Raw genomic sequence first — 13,543 nt, forward strand, 5'->3', positions numbered from 1 at the left:
GGAGGTATTTATAAGTTAAGGGACTTAAGTGTCCCATTTTGAAGTTTAGAGATTGAAGTGGATAATCATCCAAAGTTTGGGGGGACAAAGTGGTATTAACCCTGCAAAATATAAAGCAAATCACTTTTAATGATGGCCTCAAATTCCACTAAGCACAATCAGAAGCAAGCGTTCAAAAAGACAGCAAAAGGAAAGTTAATCGCTCGCGCTAAAGTGCTCAAGTTTTGAAGCGGAAGGCATCAAAATTACATGCACACGTGGAATGGAACGTTAAGTAAAAGCAAAGTTATAGCTAATCAGTCGTGAGAGATGCGAGTTTTGCTGCGGTTCTGCTGATCCCATCAAATCAAGATTTCAGATTTCCTTAAACTAATTGAATCTTTTTGGAGCCCATTTTGGAGCTAGTAACGAGGACACTCAAAGTCAATGGCCGTTTATAATCCTATGGTATGGTCCAATATCGCAAAAGCAGGTGAAGCCAGAAGAGCTGGAGAAACTCACTGCGACAAAAAATGAAACGTACTTTAAACGAATCTGAAGGTTGGGTACGTTCAAGTTCTTTTGGGGATTTTGTTTCGTAAAAATTACTCTCTATTTTTTTGGTACAACTAATTTATTTATTTATTTTGGAAGGACCCCCGGGGGGGGGGTTAATGTTCTGAAATATTTTCTCTTCTTCGGAGAAGAAGCTTAAAAGAGAAAAAGGCTGTCCATTTTTGCTACCCTTCTCCTCCTCAATCCTCCCCACCTGGAGCTCCTCTTCTTTCATGCATGAATAACTCATTATCATCATAATGGTTTTTCATCTTTACATGATCGCTAGTTGACTGCTCCTCTGCCTCCTTCCTTCATCCCCACCTTAGCCTTTTCAGGTACACTATTGCCCTCTCTCTTTTTTCTGTGCCATTTATTTGCATTTGCTAGCATGATCATAGTGACTAATTGTCCTTGATAGAATCTTTCATCAATTTACCTAGGAAAATTATTCATAATGTATTTCAATGCGATGAATATCTCCCTATATATAGCTTAATTTTAGGTAACGAAAATTTTTCTTATCATTTCTTGATGCTTTAATCCCATTTTCTACGGCTTTTTCACATATCTTCCTTTTCTTACTTGATGTTTCCTTCCCTCTTTATATGCCGACCTTAATTTCTTTGTTGTCCTTGTGTTTGTGTGTGTGTTTATGTGGTTTTGTGGTTGAGGATGGATGGATGTCCCACCTGCCCTTAAGGACCTAGAGATTTTAACATCTCAATTCTGTCCGTTTGACGATCATGATCATACAGTCCGATAGCTGCACCATTATTATATATATATATATAAAAAAAGCATCTAAATTCATATTTTGGTGAACTGTAGGTGCAGTTATAGCCAAAAAGCAAAGAATTACGTGTACATTTAAAGTTTCTTGCCAGGACATTGGACATATCTATCAGTTTATTCCTCCAGGAGCACAAAATATTAGCTAATAGATGCACGATCATTATGTTCATTGCACTTTTCTTGCTTCTTGAAGGCCGGTGTTTGATTCGAATACTGCCATATTGGCAATTATCTGATTTCATGGTTTGTTTAAGCAGAGCATCTTGTTTGTTTGGCAAAAGCCTGACAGTACAACTCACAAGAAGAAGGCATTTCGCTCTAGACCTTACTTTGGATTGCTTCAAACAGGAAAATCAATTTTCTAGTACATGTACTGCTGGAAATGCCACTTTGTTAACGACATGATATAATTTTTTTTTTTTAAAAATCTCTAGTCCAAGAAAGTCATTAGATTATACTGATCATGTGAGGGCAGGAGGCTCTACATCCGCGTATCTCTTAAAGAAATCTAAATAACTACGAGGACTAAAATTAGCTTTGTTCCATTGGAATCAATCATGCATTGGCTCAAAATTTATAGTGATTTAATTAATCATAAAGGGATTTCTCCAGCTTGTAATTAACTGTTGTCTTGATGCATGGGCAATACTAATTCAAACCACAGTACAGAGACAAGATCGCACTTGTTATGAAAATTCTCCTCAACTTCAGTGTGAATTCTTGTTGTTACTTGTTCACATGCATCTCTTTTATCATCATTCTATAAAATGCAGCGGAACAAGATCTGATGAGACACATTCATCTACAGGGGACTGGGCGATCTAGTCCTTGAATCGAAGGCGACCAGTATTCTCATCACTAGTCTTGTAGTAATTAATCTTGCATTAATGGAAGACCATGGAGGAAGCAAGGTAACTGGAATCAGACAAATTGTTAGACTCAAGGAATTCCTCCAAAAGTGGCAAAATGTCACACTTGGAACGAAGGATGGTGATGCTAGTAATACGCAATGCAACAACGATCAAAGCCGCGGAGGAATTTCACCTGCAATATCTAGGAGGCTGATGAGTTGCAATGTCTACTGTGATTCCGATGAGGATGGTTGCGCGAGTCCTGAACCACCCCACGATGTCCCCAAAGGATACTTGGCTGTTTATGTTGGCCCTGAGCTTCGGAGGTTCATCATCCCCACTCGCTATCTTAGTGATCCATTATTTAAGGTGCTGCTGGAAAAGGTTGAGGAGGAGTTTGGCTTTGATCATAGCGGCGGCCTCACTATCCCGTGCGAGACTGAGACCTTCAAGTACCTCCTAAAATGCATGGAAACTCATCAGAGGGATCAGGCTGAGGCTGGACACAACCATGATGATGCAGGTAGTGCATGAGATAAGACCCTTCTCTGATTAAGGTTGGTTTAATTGGACTGCCATCAAATTGAGGAAGATGTTTCTGATCTTAGAACTCTTGTGTGTGTAATTTCTTGCAGCTGGAACATCATCTCCTGTTGAGGAGTGACTACAACAGTGTCATAGGAATGGTCCCAGTTTTTTTAGGGGCTGATGATCTTCTGGTGTAAAGTGATGTCTCCATGATTCTATGCAAATATGACTATTTTCTCTTTCATTTTTCGTTTTTTCTCTTCGATGTTCAAAGTGACAGATGATTAATTAGAAGATAGATAGACATTTTTGCAAGGCTTAATTGCCCAATGTCAACGATAGCTTTGCCTGCCTTCCCTTAATTACCTTGAGGATTATGCCCACATTTGATGTTTGTAATTGATTAAAAAGAAATGTTATTTTCTCCAAGAACGTCCAACGTAATTCTTGGTATGGTTCTAAAGGAAGATTTCTTAGATATTGTAGCTATGAATACATTTGAGAGCCCTGTTAGGGCATTTCTTTTCCACATTATTTTTGTGTAATTATTCTCACATTGTTCTTTTCAAAGTCATAATGTGCAAGTCTTCATCCTTGCCATCCACATTGAATGTTACCCCCCAAAGGAGACAAAAAAAAAAAAAAAAAAAATTTTGCTGTATTTCTCAGACGCTGTTCTGTGAATGTTAATGAACCAGCCCAATTAGAGTTGCTTTTGGTGCCTTATAAGTGGAACAGAAGTGACTCAGTTCGACTGCAGCGGCGGCCTGTGCAGTGGAAGGACAAGGCCCAAAACATAACCCAAGATATCATGCCCGTGAATCAACTAAATGGTGGATATGGACATGCATGTACGAAAAGGACGTGATGCTCCATCATCCCTTTTTTATAAAGTAACAGAAGAAGAAATGGAATTATTTGGGAGTGCTAATCTCGTTTGTCAATTTTTAATTGCACTTACCTATCGAACAAGGAATTATCTCTTAATGATGGATGCTTGATATTTTAACTACCAACGAATTAATCTTTCCTACGCTGTCAAGATATTCACTGACGATTCTAGATGCATGTTACATCATTTTAATTTGAATTAAAATACCAAAATTTATATATGTGACATGTACTTAGATTCGCTAATGTATATACTGTCAGTCAATCTATACATCTAAATTAAATTTTGACCTAAACTAGCTCGCCATAAACTCTTTAAAATGCAGTGTCATGAGAAATTTCAAAATCCAATTTTCGATCCGAACATGCAACTGTATATCTCATACTGCATCACCGATCTTTATAGCCAAATTTAGCATTACAACTCACAAGCCTCTTGACCCATTAAGAAGCGCCACTCTGCTATCAAAAAATCAACTTGTTTTCCGGATAAAACCTCCTTTTTATAAATTCAAAAGGTAAAATGTAAAAGGCCTAAACACAAATTCTTGTTATTTTTTGAAGTTTTTGTAGAAAAATACATTATAATAATTTGATATATGTGAGGTAAAATAAATGATTAGAAAATATTTCCACAGAAAACGTAACAATTCTTTTGATAAAAACCTGCAATCCAAACACCACCGTCTTTTTAAATCCCACACACCACAGATATTTTCATAATGTTAATTGTTATTATTATTTTACTCGCAATAGCATTTCCTTTTAACATCTCGTCTAGTAATTCTTCCAACTAACCAGTTAATGACGATGCAAAAAAGTACGCCTTATCCTCCAACACTGTGTATGTTGTCGGGATTTGGACCATTTGGTAAAATCCGGACCGGACACAAAAGGTTGTCAGAGTCGATCGTTCCTAAATGATGTAGCATTTTTTAAATGCGCTGTAATTTTACGTGAACTATTTGTAAGGTTACGTAATAAAAAAGGTGCAATTATTATGTATGGAACTTATATGAACAATAATGTAATATTGCATCTCTATTATAAAATATAAAAGCAGTTCACTTAAAATTACAAAATATTCAAAAAAATGTTAACACCATTCGGGGACAATTGATCATGCAGCCACGTCTCAGTGCTAATTAACACTAAAGTTGCTCGGTAATAAAAATACGAGCATTCATATGGGATCAAGGGTTGAACAATAAACTGTCATCAGTAGCGTAAATTGAACTTTTGTATATTAATCTTACATTTTCATCCTTAAACATGCGCCAAGAAGTATGATTAGATGTAAAATTACTCCTGATCATGAAATACGTATGTGATGACAACCTTTCATTCTCCAATCACCCTGGATAATCACTACTGAGTTTAAAGAAACTTAGGAGTGATTGATCGTTAATTTGGCTTTGTAATCCATATGCTAAAATGCAGCATAGCATTATCTCTATACGTGCTTAATCTTGGACGAGTTTTTGAACTTCAGTTATACTTTATACGATGAAAACAAAGCGAAAAATAGCCTATTTCTTTTTATTTTTTGTTTTAAAAAAAAAACTATTTTCACATCTATGACTAACCATCTAAATCACTTTTTATAGCTGAACTGTCAATATCAACACACACTTATTTAGCCTCTCTAAGTAAATACGAGGGGTAACACTTCGTCTCAAAGCATCGGACGTAAATGAAAAGAAGATTAAAAAGGTGCCAAGTCATTTAGATGTCCATGCAATGTACTAGTGCAAGAATTAAAGTTTGAGCTAGGAAGATGCCCGACTGTCCAGCATGAAATCGCAGTAGATTCGGCGGGAGCCCACGTTGCTTGGCATCAAATTGACATCCATATTAGTGAGTACTATATGGATTAGTGAGTACTATATGGATGTGTTCCATATTGCACGTCAAGTTGGCTGCTGAGTTGAAGACTGCTGCTTCCATGTGTGTCTGGTTTTCTTCTATGCCTATTGACTGCCTCTGCTACGTACTGAGTAGGAGTAGTAGTTAATATTGACTGAATTCTTCAGCTGCGTTCGCTCGAGGGCAGTAATACTAATAACTAATGTCCCTTTCTGCTCACTGTCTCCTTGGTCCCTGTCTCCTTTTCCTTTTTCACCGATGAGTTTCTATAAAGAGCCCACAGGAAATGAATGGTGACAACGTGGGATTTCGGGGCCGCGATTGCACATGTCATGTCTCCTGCTTCCTTCTGGGTTTCTTTTGGAGTTTTCTCCCTGACGGCACTAGTGAATGGTTCCAACGTTCATTGTTCAACCCAAATGAAAAAAAAAAAAAAAAAAGGTAGTAGCAGTAGTAAACGCAAAAGTGTTTGGATTGAACTTCGACATTTATATTAGCATTAGCATTGTATATTGCAAAAATTAAATTATGATAGAGGCAATAGTCCATCGTTGAGATAGCTAACATCCTGGATTTCATTTCATCTATTTGGGGTTAATGGAAGAAGATTAAAGGTTGCCAAGCTCATATGGAGGGGATCCGAATCCCCTAGCTCTTGCCTGGTACTTGGAAAAAGTGGATAGGATTATCCCTATTTGATCGGTAGCATCTCATTTTCAAAGTACAAGTAAAAGTTTAATACTCCGCGCTACAAGATATGGGAAATGCTTCTGCCAACTCCTGATAAGTAACTATCAAGAAGGATAATGGAACCAGCTTTAGTTGGGGTACAATTTTGGTCCCATTTAACAGAATTTTAGTTTGGCGATTTCCAGCTGGTACGTGAACGAACCAGTTGAACTGGTTCTTATTCATTCATGTTTAAAAAACTTAAACCATAATGGTCGTCATCACCACTAATTGACCTCTTAGTTCTCTTTTCTCGTTTCGTGTTTTTGCCAAATTGTAATCCTGTTTCCTTTCGGGCATATCTGCGTGCTCACTGTTTCATCAGCCAGACTCGCAAAGGAAGAAGTCAGGACTTGCCTCTTTTTGACAGTATGGTTGAGTGGAGACTCAACTCAAGAAGCGGACGGTGATGGTTTCTTTTCATTTCGAGTTTCACGTCGTCCATTTGCTAGCTACTGACAGTTGTTGGTCCACTTGTCTTCTCCAAATTTTCTGTGGGCCGAACCTTGTTTATTTTGCTCCCGTCTTCTCCTGAAATTTAGTCCCACTATTTTCTTTTTCTAACATTTTCCACCCCTCACCATACGTCTGTGCTTGGTCCTTTTAGAAGGCTGTAGATAGAGATGGGTGGGTTAGAAGAAAGGTCTAAATACGAGGAATGCAACAATTGTGATCGTGTGTATTCACATGATAAATTAAATACTATAATTTACATGTGCTAACAAGTGATCACTCAGTATTAGGCCTGCCAATCGGTTAACATGAATCGAGCTTTCATAAGCTCATATTTAGCTCATTTTATTTGTAGCAGTTTCGGGGTTCGGGCCATGAGATTTGGGTTAATAAATATGAAGATCATATTCAACTTACAAAATATTCAAATTTTGAACCTTATTCGAACTTGGCCTAAACTCACTTGTTACTCCTCAATTTTCTTAATATAATTACTATAACTATTAAGTTGTAAAACTAATTTAAAATTCACAGGACTACAATATTAAAACTAAATATGAATAAGTAACAGTTTTTAAAAAGTACATAAATCAAGAATTTTTTAGTGGTATTTATATCTAATTCATTTAAAGTATATGAAAAATAGTAATAAAACATGCGGTCATAAGCCAAAACATCATCAAAGATTGGAATTTCTTCATAACCTTGTGATTTGAATCCAAACATGCTTGATGATTTGTGTTTTTGCTAGAAATTCTAGACCAAAAAGAAATCAGCCAATATTATGCCAACACAAAAATTTATTCAATCAATAACAAAAATTAGAACTTCAGTTATGTATTACCAATATTGACTCTCAAAAAAACTACCAAAGGAGTTTTCATATGTATTTTTGTGTTTTATAATTTATATATATTTAGTATCTAGCAATAATATATTTGGATATATAATTATGTATAATATCAAATTATAAATATTACATATATATATATCATTATATGTATAGGCAATTAAAAGGTTGGGCCTATATCGAGTTTGAACCTAATGAAACTCAAGCTCGACTCATATTTAATTCGAACGTAATTTTTAGGTCCAAATTCAAATCGACTCACTAAATGATCGGACTCATCGACCTTTTTCTCGGGCCGAACAAGCCGGGGTCAGGTTGGTCCGACCCCATTAACAGTTCTACTCAGCATCCTTTAGAAAAATTCATTACCAATTTGTTATCATAATCTTTTAAAATAAGAAAGCACTACTAATTGATAGAGCGGTTCAAGTAATAATCACCAATATCTTTTTAGACATAAATCTCCATGTGCACCTCCCGAATTTCTTTTCCATTTTCGATTGAGATAGAAAAGGAATGAAACCAACAAAGCACATGCCTTGAAAGATTATGAGCTAATTATGCCCGGCTTATGTGAAATTTGGTGTAAAGGTTACATGAGAGTATTATTTCAATATATCTATAGTTATGAATGAATTTCATGGGATAAGTCAAGAACAAGAAATAGAACTCTTCTTTAGAATAACGATATAATGGATTCACCTCAAGTTTATCTGGCAATGGGCCCCCAGTAAAAAAAAAGAAAAAAATAGAAGCACGTTCCACTCCTGAATTCTGACCTTAATTCTTTTTCTCTTGAAGTTTGCTGTTTATTTGGCGATTTGTGCAAGTCTGCGTGATTTTAAAATTGATAAAAATAGACAAAAGTTTAGGACCAAAATATCACACGAGTGGCTGGAAACGAGGTGTTTGGGAAGGGGGCCTATGAATCGTGAGTCTGATTTTGGCGGCCCACTTACATGTGGGCTGGTCCTCGGAGGAGTGGCTAACCTCAATGAATGCCACAGTTGACAGTACATAAAAGTAGAGTTACGTACAACTAACATTTTTTGCAAACAAACACTTCACCAAATACAAGATTAATATTTGACCCAAAAAAAAAAGGATTTATACGTTTAGCTCCTGGAGTCCAACAAACATTGAGCACTTTTCTTGGTCAGAGATTATTTGGGACAATTTTTTCAAAAAAATACTGTAACACTTTTTTGATATGATGTATGCAAAATAAAAGAGTGATTCAAAAATGTGTTGATGATACAAACAATTAAAAATTGTACAAATGAACACTAACCAAACAAACCCAAATTGTTAAATAATTCCTCTCAACCATTTTGAGAATGTCAAATGTCAATACTAATTGTAGCTCAAAAAGGATTGTCCTACTACTACTACTACTGCCATCTCTTCGAAAAAAAAAAAAAAAGTGCACAAGTTTAAGCTTCACTGAGCCAAAAATCTTGCCCTCAATTTACAAAACTAATGAACACACTCTTTTTTATCTTTTATCACAAAAGTTTGAAGAAAGTGAATTCCAGAAAGAAAAAAGAAAAATAGTGTTAACAAACTTACCATGTCCTGCAAAATTTTTTAAATCATTTTGTAAAACAAAATTCCAATATGTTAGCCATATTTTTTGAAATACTTTGAATGGTCCATTTGGATTGAGATATGAAAAATCTACAATTAGTGATGAAATTTAGTGAATTCAAACTCTGCCAATTTGCATGCAAGTCCTCCTCGGACCTCTCTCTCTGCCTGTTCCAACGTTATTTAGTCCATGAACTTTTCTTTTTTAAATTCTACCCCTATTGTTTTCTTAAATGTAAGTTCTAGTTGTCCCGTGACAATCGCCAGCCAAACAAAGGTATTTGGTTTATTTTCAATTACAAACCTAGTCATTTCAAATCCATTAATTCGGCAACCTTTTCTCAATTCAAATATACTCGTTCACAGGTACAGGAGGTGTTGTTGCACAATAAGGGAAATGGTTTGGTGACTGATTATTGACCCGTCTGGCAAATGAGTTTTTTGGGCGTTTGTCTAAAACTTTACCGTAATTTACTGTAAAAATTGTAGGAGAAATTGTGAAGTGTGTATATTTTTTGATATTTGAAGTGGGTAGTTTAAAAATTTTGAAGTTAAAGTTATTAAAAAATTTATAGTAGATAAACTTAACAAAAAACTTATTTGCCAAATGGGCGAGTTGTTCGGGAAAAATGGATAGTTCCCGTAACATTTAGTGCCAGAAAAGGCCACCACATCAGGCCAGTCAAAAAACATTTTTAATTGACTTCCAAATTCTCACTTAAGCTGTACTCTTAATTTGCGCATTTGTCCATGACCACAACTGATGGAGTTGTCCTGTAAATCAAAAAATGTCCACAACCAGTTCTTCCTCGCCCGTACAAAATCACAACGAATCTTCTGTCCCACATCCTGTACCATTCTCTGTCCCATTTTTTATTATATCGCTATTTCTTCTTTATAAATATCATGTTTTAGTTCTTTTTTGTTTTCTTAAGATTCAATAACTATTAATTCAGTAAAAAATAAATACAACAATTTCAAAAAAGTAATATATAATAGAAAATTAAAAAATACAGCAGAAAATTCAGAAAAAATTTCATTTTTTATGCATTTTGATTTTTTGAGTTTGTTAAATTTTGTGTATTACTGAATTAATAGTTATTGAATCTTAAGGAAACAAAAAAGAATTAAAATATGATATTTATGAAGGAAAAATAGCAATATAATAAAAAATGGGACAGAGAATGATACAGGGTGTGGGACAGAAGATTCGTTGCAGTACAAAATAAGGATTTCTACGCTAAGAAGAGAGATTGATAGTTAAAATCATCACGACAAAAAATACGTTTCTAGATATACCATAGATTCCAAACACCCCCCCCCCCCTCCTTCGTGTATTGGCATTCTTATGAGTTTAAGTTTTTTATGCACACTCAGTGTACAATTTTTTTTTATATTAATAAATTTGGATCATGTCATATAATACAAATTCATAATCATTAACATAAAAAATCGCTGCACAAATAGCAGCAAATAGTAATGCAACCACCAAACGATGAAAATGAATAGAGAGGTCGTCGCAGCATGATTGGCTGTCGACCCTTCGTAAAGCCGTAAAACGCGGTCGTCTTCTTCTGCTCGTTTTGTCTTTTCCGAAAACTTATACCAAAACCAGAAAACAATTCAACTTTCAAATCACGTCCTTTTGCTGCCGAGGGCTAACCACCAACACCGAATCGTCGACAGATAAAGATGTAGTCAGAGGGATGGAACCACGGAAAAAGAAAAGGTAAAGAAAAACCTCAGCTCTCCCGAATAAAACGAGATCATATGGTTGAGTTGTTTAAGGCTAAAGCGACAGATAAATGTGCGGTAGCTACATGTCTGATCGGTATGCTGAACACGATACGATACTTCTTCGTTAGATAATCCCTTTGAGGAGGGATGTTAACACAAGTAAGTACCCACTGATTCATGCTAAATTATCAGTACAGTATTTACATGCCTATTGTAGAGATGAAATTAAGTGTGGGTTTAGGTTGAGGAAAAGAAGCACGCGTCAACCACAAAAGTTTGTCAATTTGAGTTGCAATCAAGTAGTAATCCAATCAATTAGGAGATAAAATTAGAGCTAGATGTAAAGCTCATGTATCACGAATTGCATAAGTTAGCAATATTGCAACTAAATCTCACATTTAAAAGGACTCTTACCACACCTACACCTTAAAATTAACTCGTGCCTTTTTTTTTTTTTTTTAAGGTGATTGATTGTGATCGTTCGCGAATATGTATATATGCACTACTAACCGGAGATTGAGATAAGTATAATCTATTGATTCAAAATTCAATTGTTAGGGAGAAACGCATTGAGAGAGAGACCATCAAAGAATCCACTATGTAAGTTAAGAATCTAATTCTGACATAAAAGTTTAACCTGTTAGGTTTTGGACCCTTACTTACAAATTAACTGCTCTTTCTCCATCTCTTGAACCAACGTGAGATCTAATCTTTTATTCATGTACATAACATTCATCTCTTCGCCCTCAGGGGTTTGGTCTGGTGGTTGAGGTTGCTGAAAATGGAGCCTCAGGTCCCTGGTTCGAACCTTGCTGCCAGCAAGTTGCTGAGGGTGGTGAATAGTCTGCGGGGTCCACTCCCTGCGGGACACACCTAAAAAAAAAAAAAAAATTATTCATCTCTTCGCAACGGCATAACTAGGCCAAGACACTTTGAAATCGAATTTTCGTCATTAAAAATAGATACTTGACTCGTAAAATTGTAGCCATTTGAGAATGCAGGCTTGATCACTGTCAGTACTTTAACCACTCATGGATGGGAGTTTATGAGTGCTAATTTATCACTATTTGCCATACCTTGCTGCTGCTGCTGTAACATATTTACCTTTGTCGTTAGAGGTGGCAGCTACGAAACGCGTACAGCCTTGCAGGTGATATGGAGCTAAAATTCGTGTCTTCCGCTTAAAAGCTATTCATAAAGTCTTCAAAGAAGCATAATCAAAGGTTCTACCTAGTTTTAACAACAAACAGACTGCGCGTGCGCTGCTGCTGAATCAATCAAAATAAAAAAAAAACAAACAGCATCTCTAACCACCCAATCATTACTATCTTAAACTATACACATTTCTGACTTCACAAAAATTATACAGAATATATGCATTGCTAGCCTACCTACGATTCGCTTCATAAACGTTCGATCATGCCCCCTCTCCCAAGGAAATTCACTCACTACTTACTCAAACCAGGCATTTCTTTTCCCCATTTGCCTTTTGGGTTCTCAAAATTTCAAGTAATGAAGCATTATTATTATTATTTTCTTTATTAATATCAATCTTAATTAATTATGAAGCCAAGACAACGGATTCTTCCACATAGTTTATGTTAATAGCTTTGGACCTAGCCAAATCCTAATATGTACCAACTCATATTTAAGGCTAAACTTCTCTTTTCTGGCAGCCTGCATAGTACATACCCTTTCTTGTATTCCGGCCAGGTTCAGAACTCTCGTTTCTTGCAAAATATCATCTCTCAAATTAATCTAACCATCGCACCAAGAAGAAAAAACCAAAAAAAAGAAAAAAAAAAAAGAAAAAAACGCACACACTCACGGACTCGCAAAGACCATGAAATGCAAATGAATAAAGACGAAGTCAATATGGTCGAGTTCAAAAGCTGGACAGACCAAAATCTGCAGTGTAAATTAAACAGGTCCAAATTTTAGCAATTTGCAAAGAAAGAAAAGGCGTTCATGAATGTTGTACATAAATTCGATGGTAGGACACATATGACACGGTCAAGGAATATTAAATAATTAAAGGCGGTGCGTAATTTACGTTCTTCATTTTAATAATCAGTCTTTTGACACATATCTTTCGTCTAGCAGCCATTAGACAAATACACTAATTAAAGTGTTGACTGTCTTATGCAATTACAATGGTTTTAACTAAGTGTTTAATTCTCTTCTCTTCATTATTTTAAGGTGTTTATCAAATGCTGGGAACCACCAAATTTTTGAAGAACTCAATATGAAGAAACTGGAATTTTTTTTCCTAGACCAAAGGGGTGCTTGGGGTGTTTCGACACCATCATTAGATTAGATTTTTTTTGCTATACGTGAGATTTGAACTCACGCCTTTAGCCCAAGGAGGGTTTAGTGACCACTGAATCAAACTCTGTAGTTTGAAGAAACTTGAATGGCACTGGCATTAGTGACATATATATTTATGTAACTCTTTCCTTTAAATTCAGTTTCTATGGCAAAAGTGTAGATTATATAAGATACAAGCAAAGCAAACGCTTGTCCGTTTCAACTGGATCATTATCCTACCATGTGAAAAACCAGATATCAAGAGACGTTTGATAATGTATTATTATTATTTCTGGGTATTCTGAACTATCCTTTAGTACCCAAAAGGTGTTCTCTTTTTTTTTTTTCCTTTTCTGGCAAGACACTTCACATAAAATGTTATTGTCATTGCATCATGGAGAAAAAATAATGCTTA

The 13,543-nt window shown here is 35.7% G+C and overlaps 1 protein-coding gene across 1 annotated transcript; it reads left to right on the top strand.

The window, feature by feature from the left end:
* Positions 1-560: 560 nt before the first annotated feature.
* On the top strand, positions 561-2,952 carry LOC140007972 (protein SMALL AUXIN UP-REGULATED RNA 16-like). The gene is made up of 3 exons (XM_072051619.1): positions 561-872; positions 2,138-2,703; positions 2,816-2,952. Exons 2-3 carry the CDS (start codon positions 2,217-2,219, stop codon positions 2,842-2,844), a joined length of 516 nt encoding a protein of 171 aa, XP_071907720.1. The 5' UTR covers positions 561-872; positions 2,138-2,216; the 3' UTR covers positions 2,845-2,952.
* Positions 2,953-13,543: the final 10,591 nt, after the last annotated feature.

This window comes from Coffea arabica, chromosome 6c (genome assembly GCF_036785885.1).
Source record: "Coffea arabica cultivar ET-39 chromosome 6c, Coffea Arabica ET-39 HiFi, whole genome shotgun sequence".
Classification (NCBI taxonomy): Eukaryota; Viridiplantae; Streptophyta; class Magnoliopsida; order Gentianales; family Rubiaceae; genus Coffea; species Coffea arabica.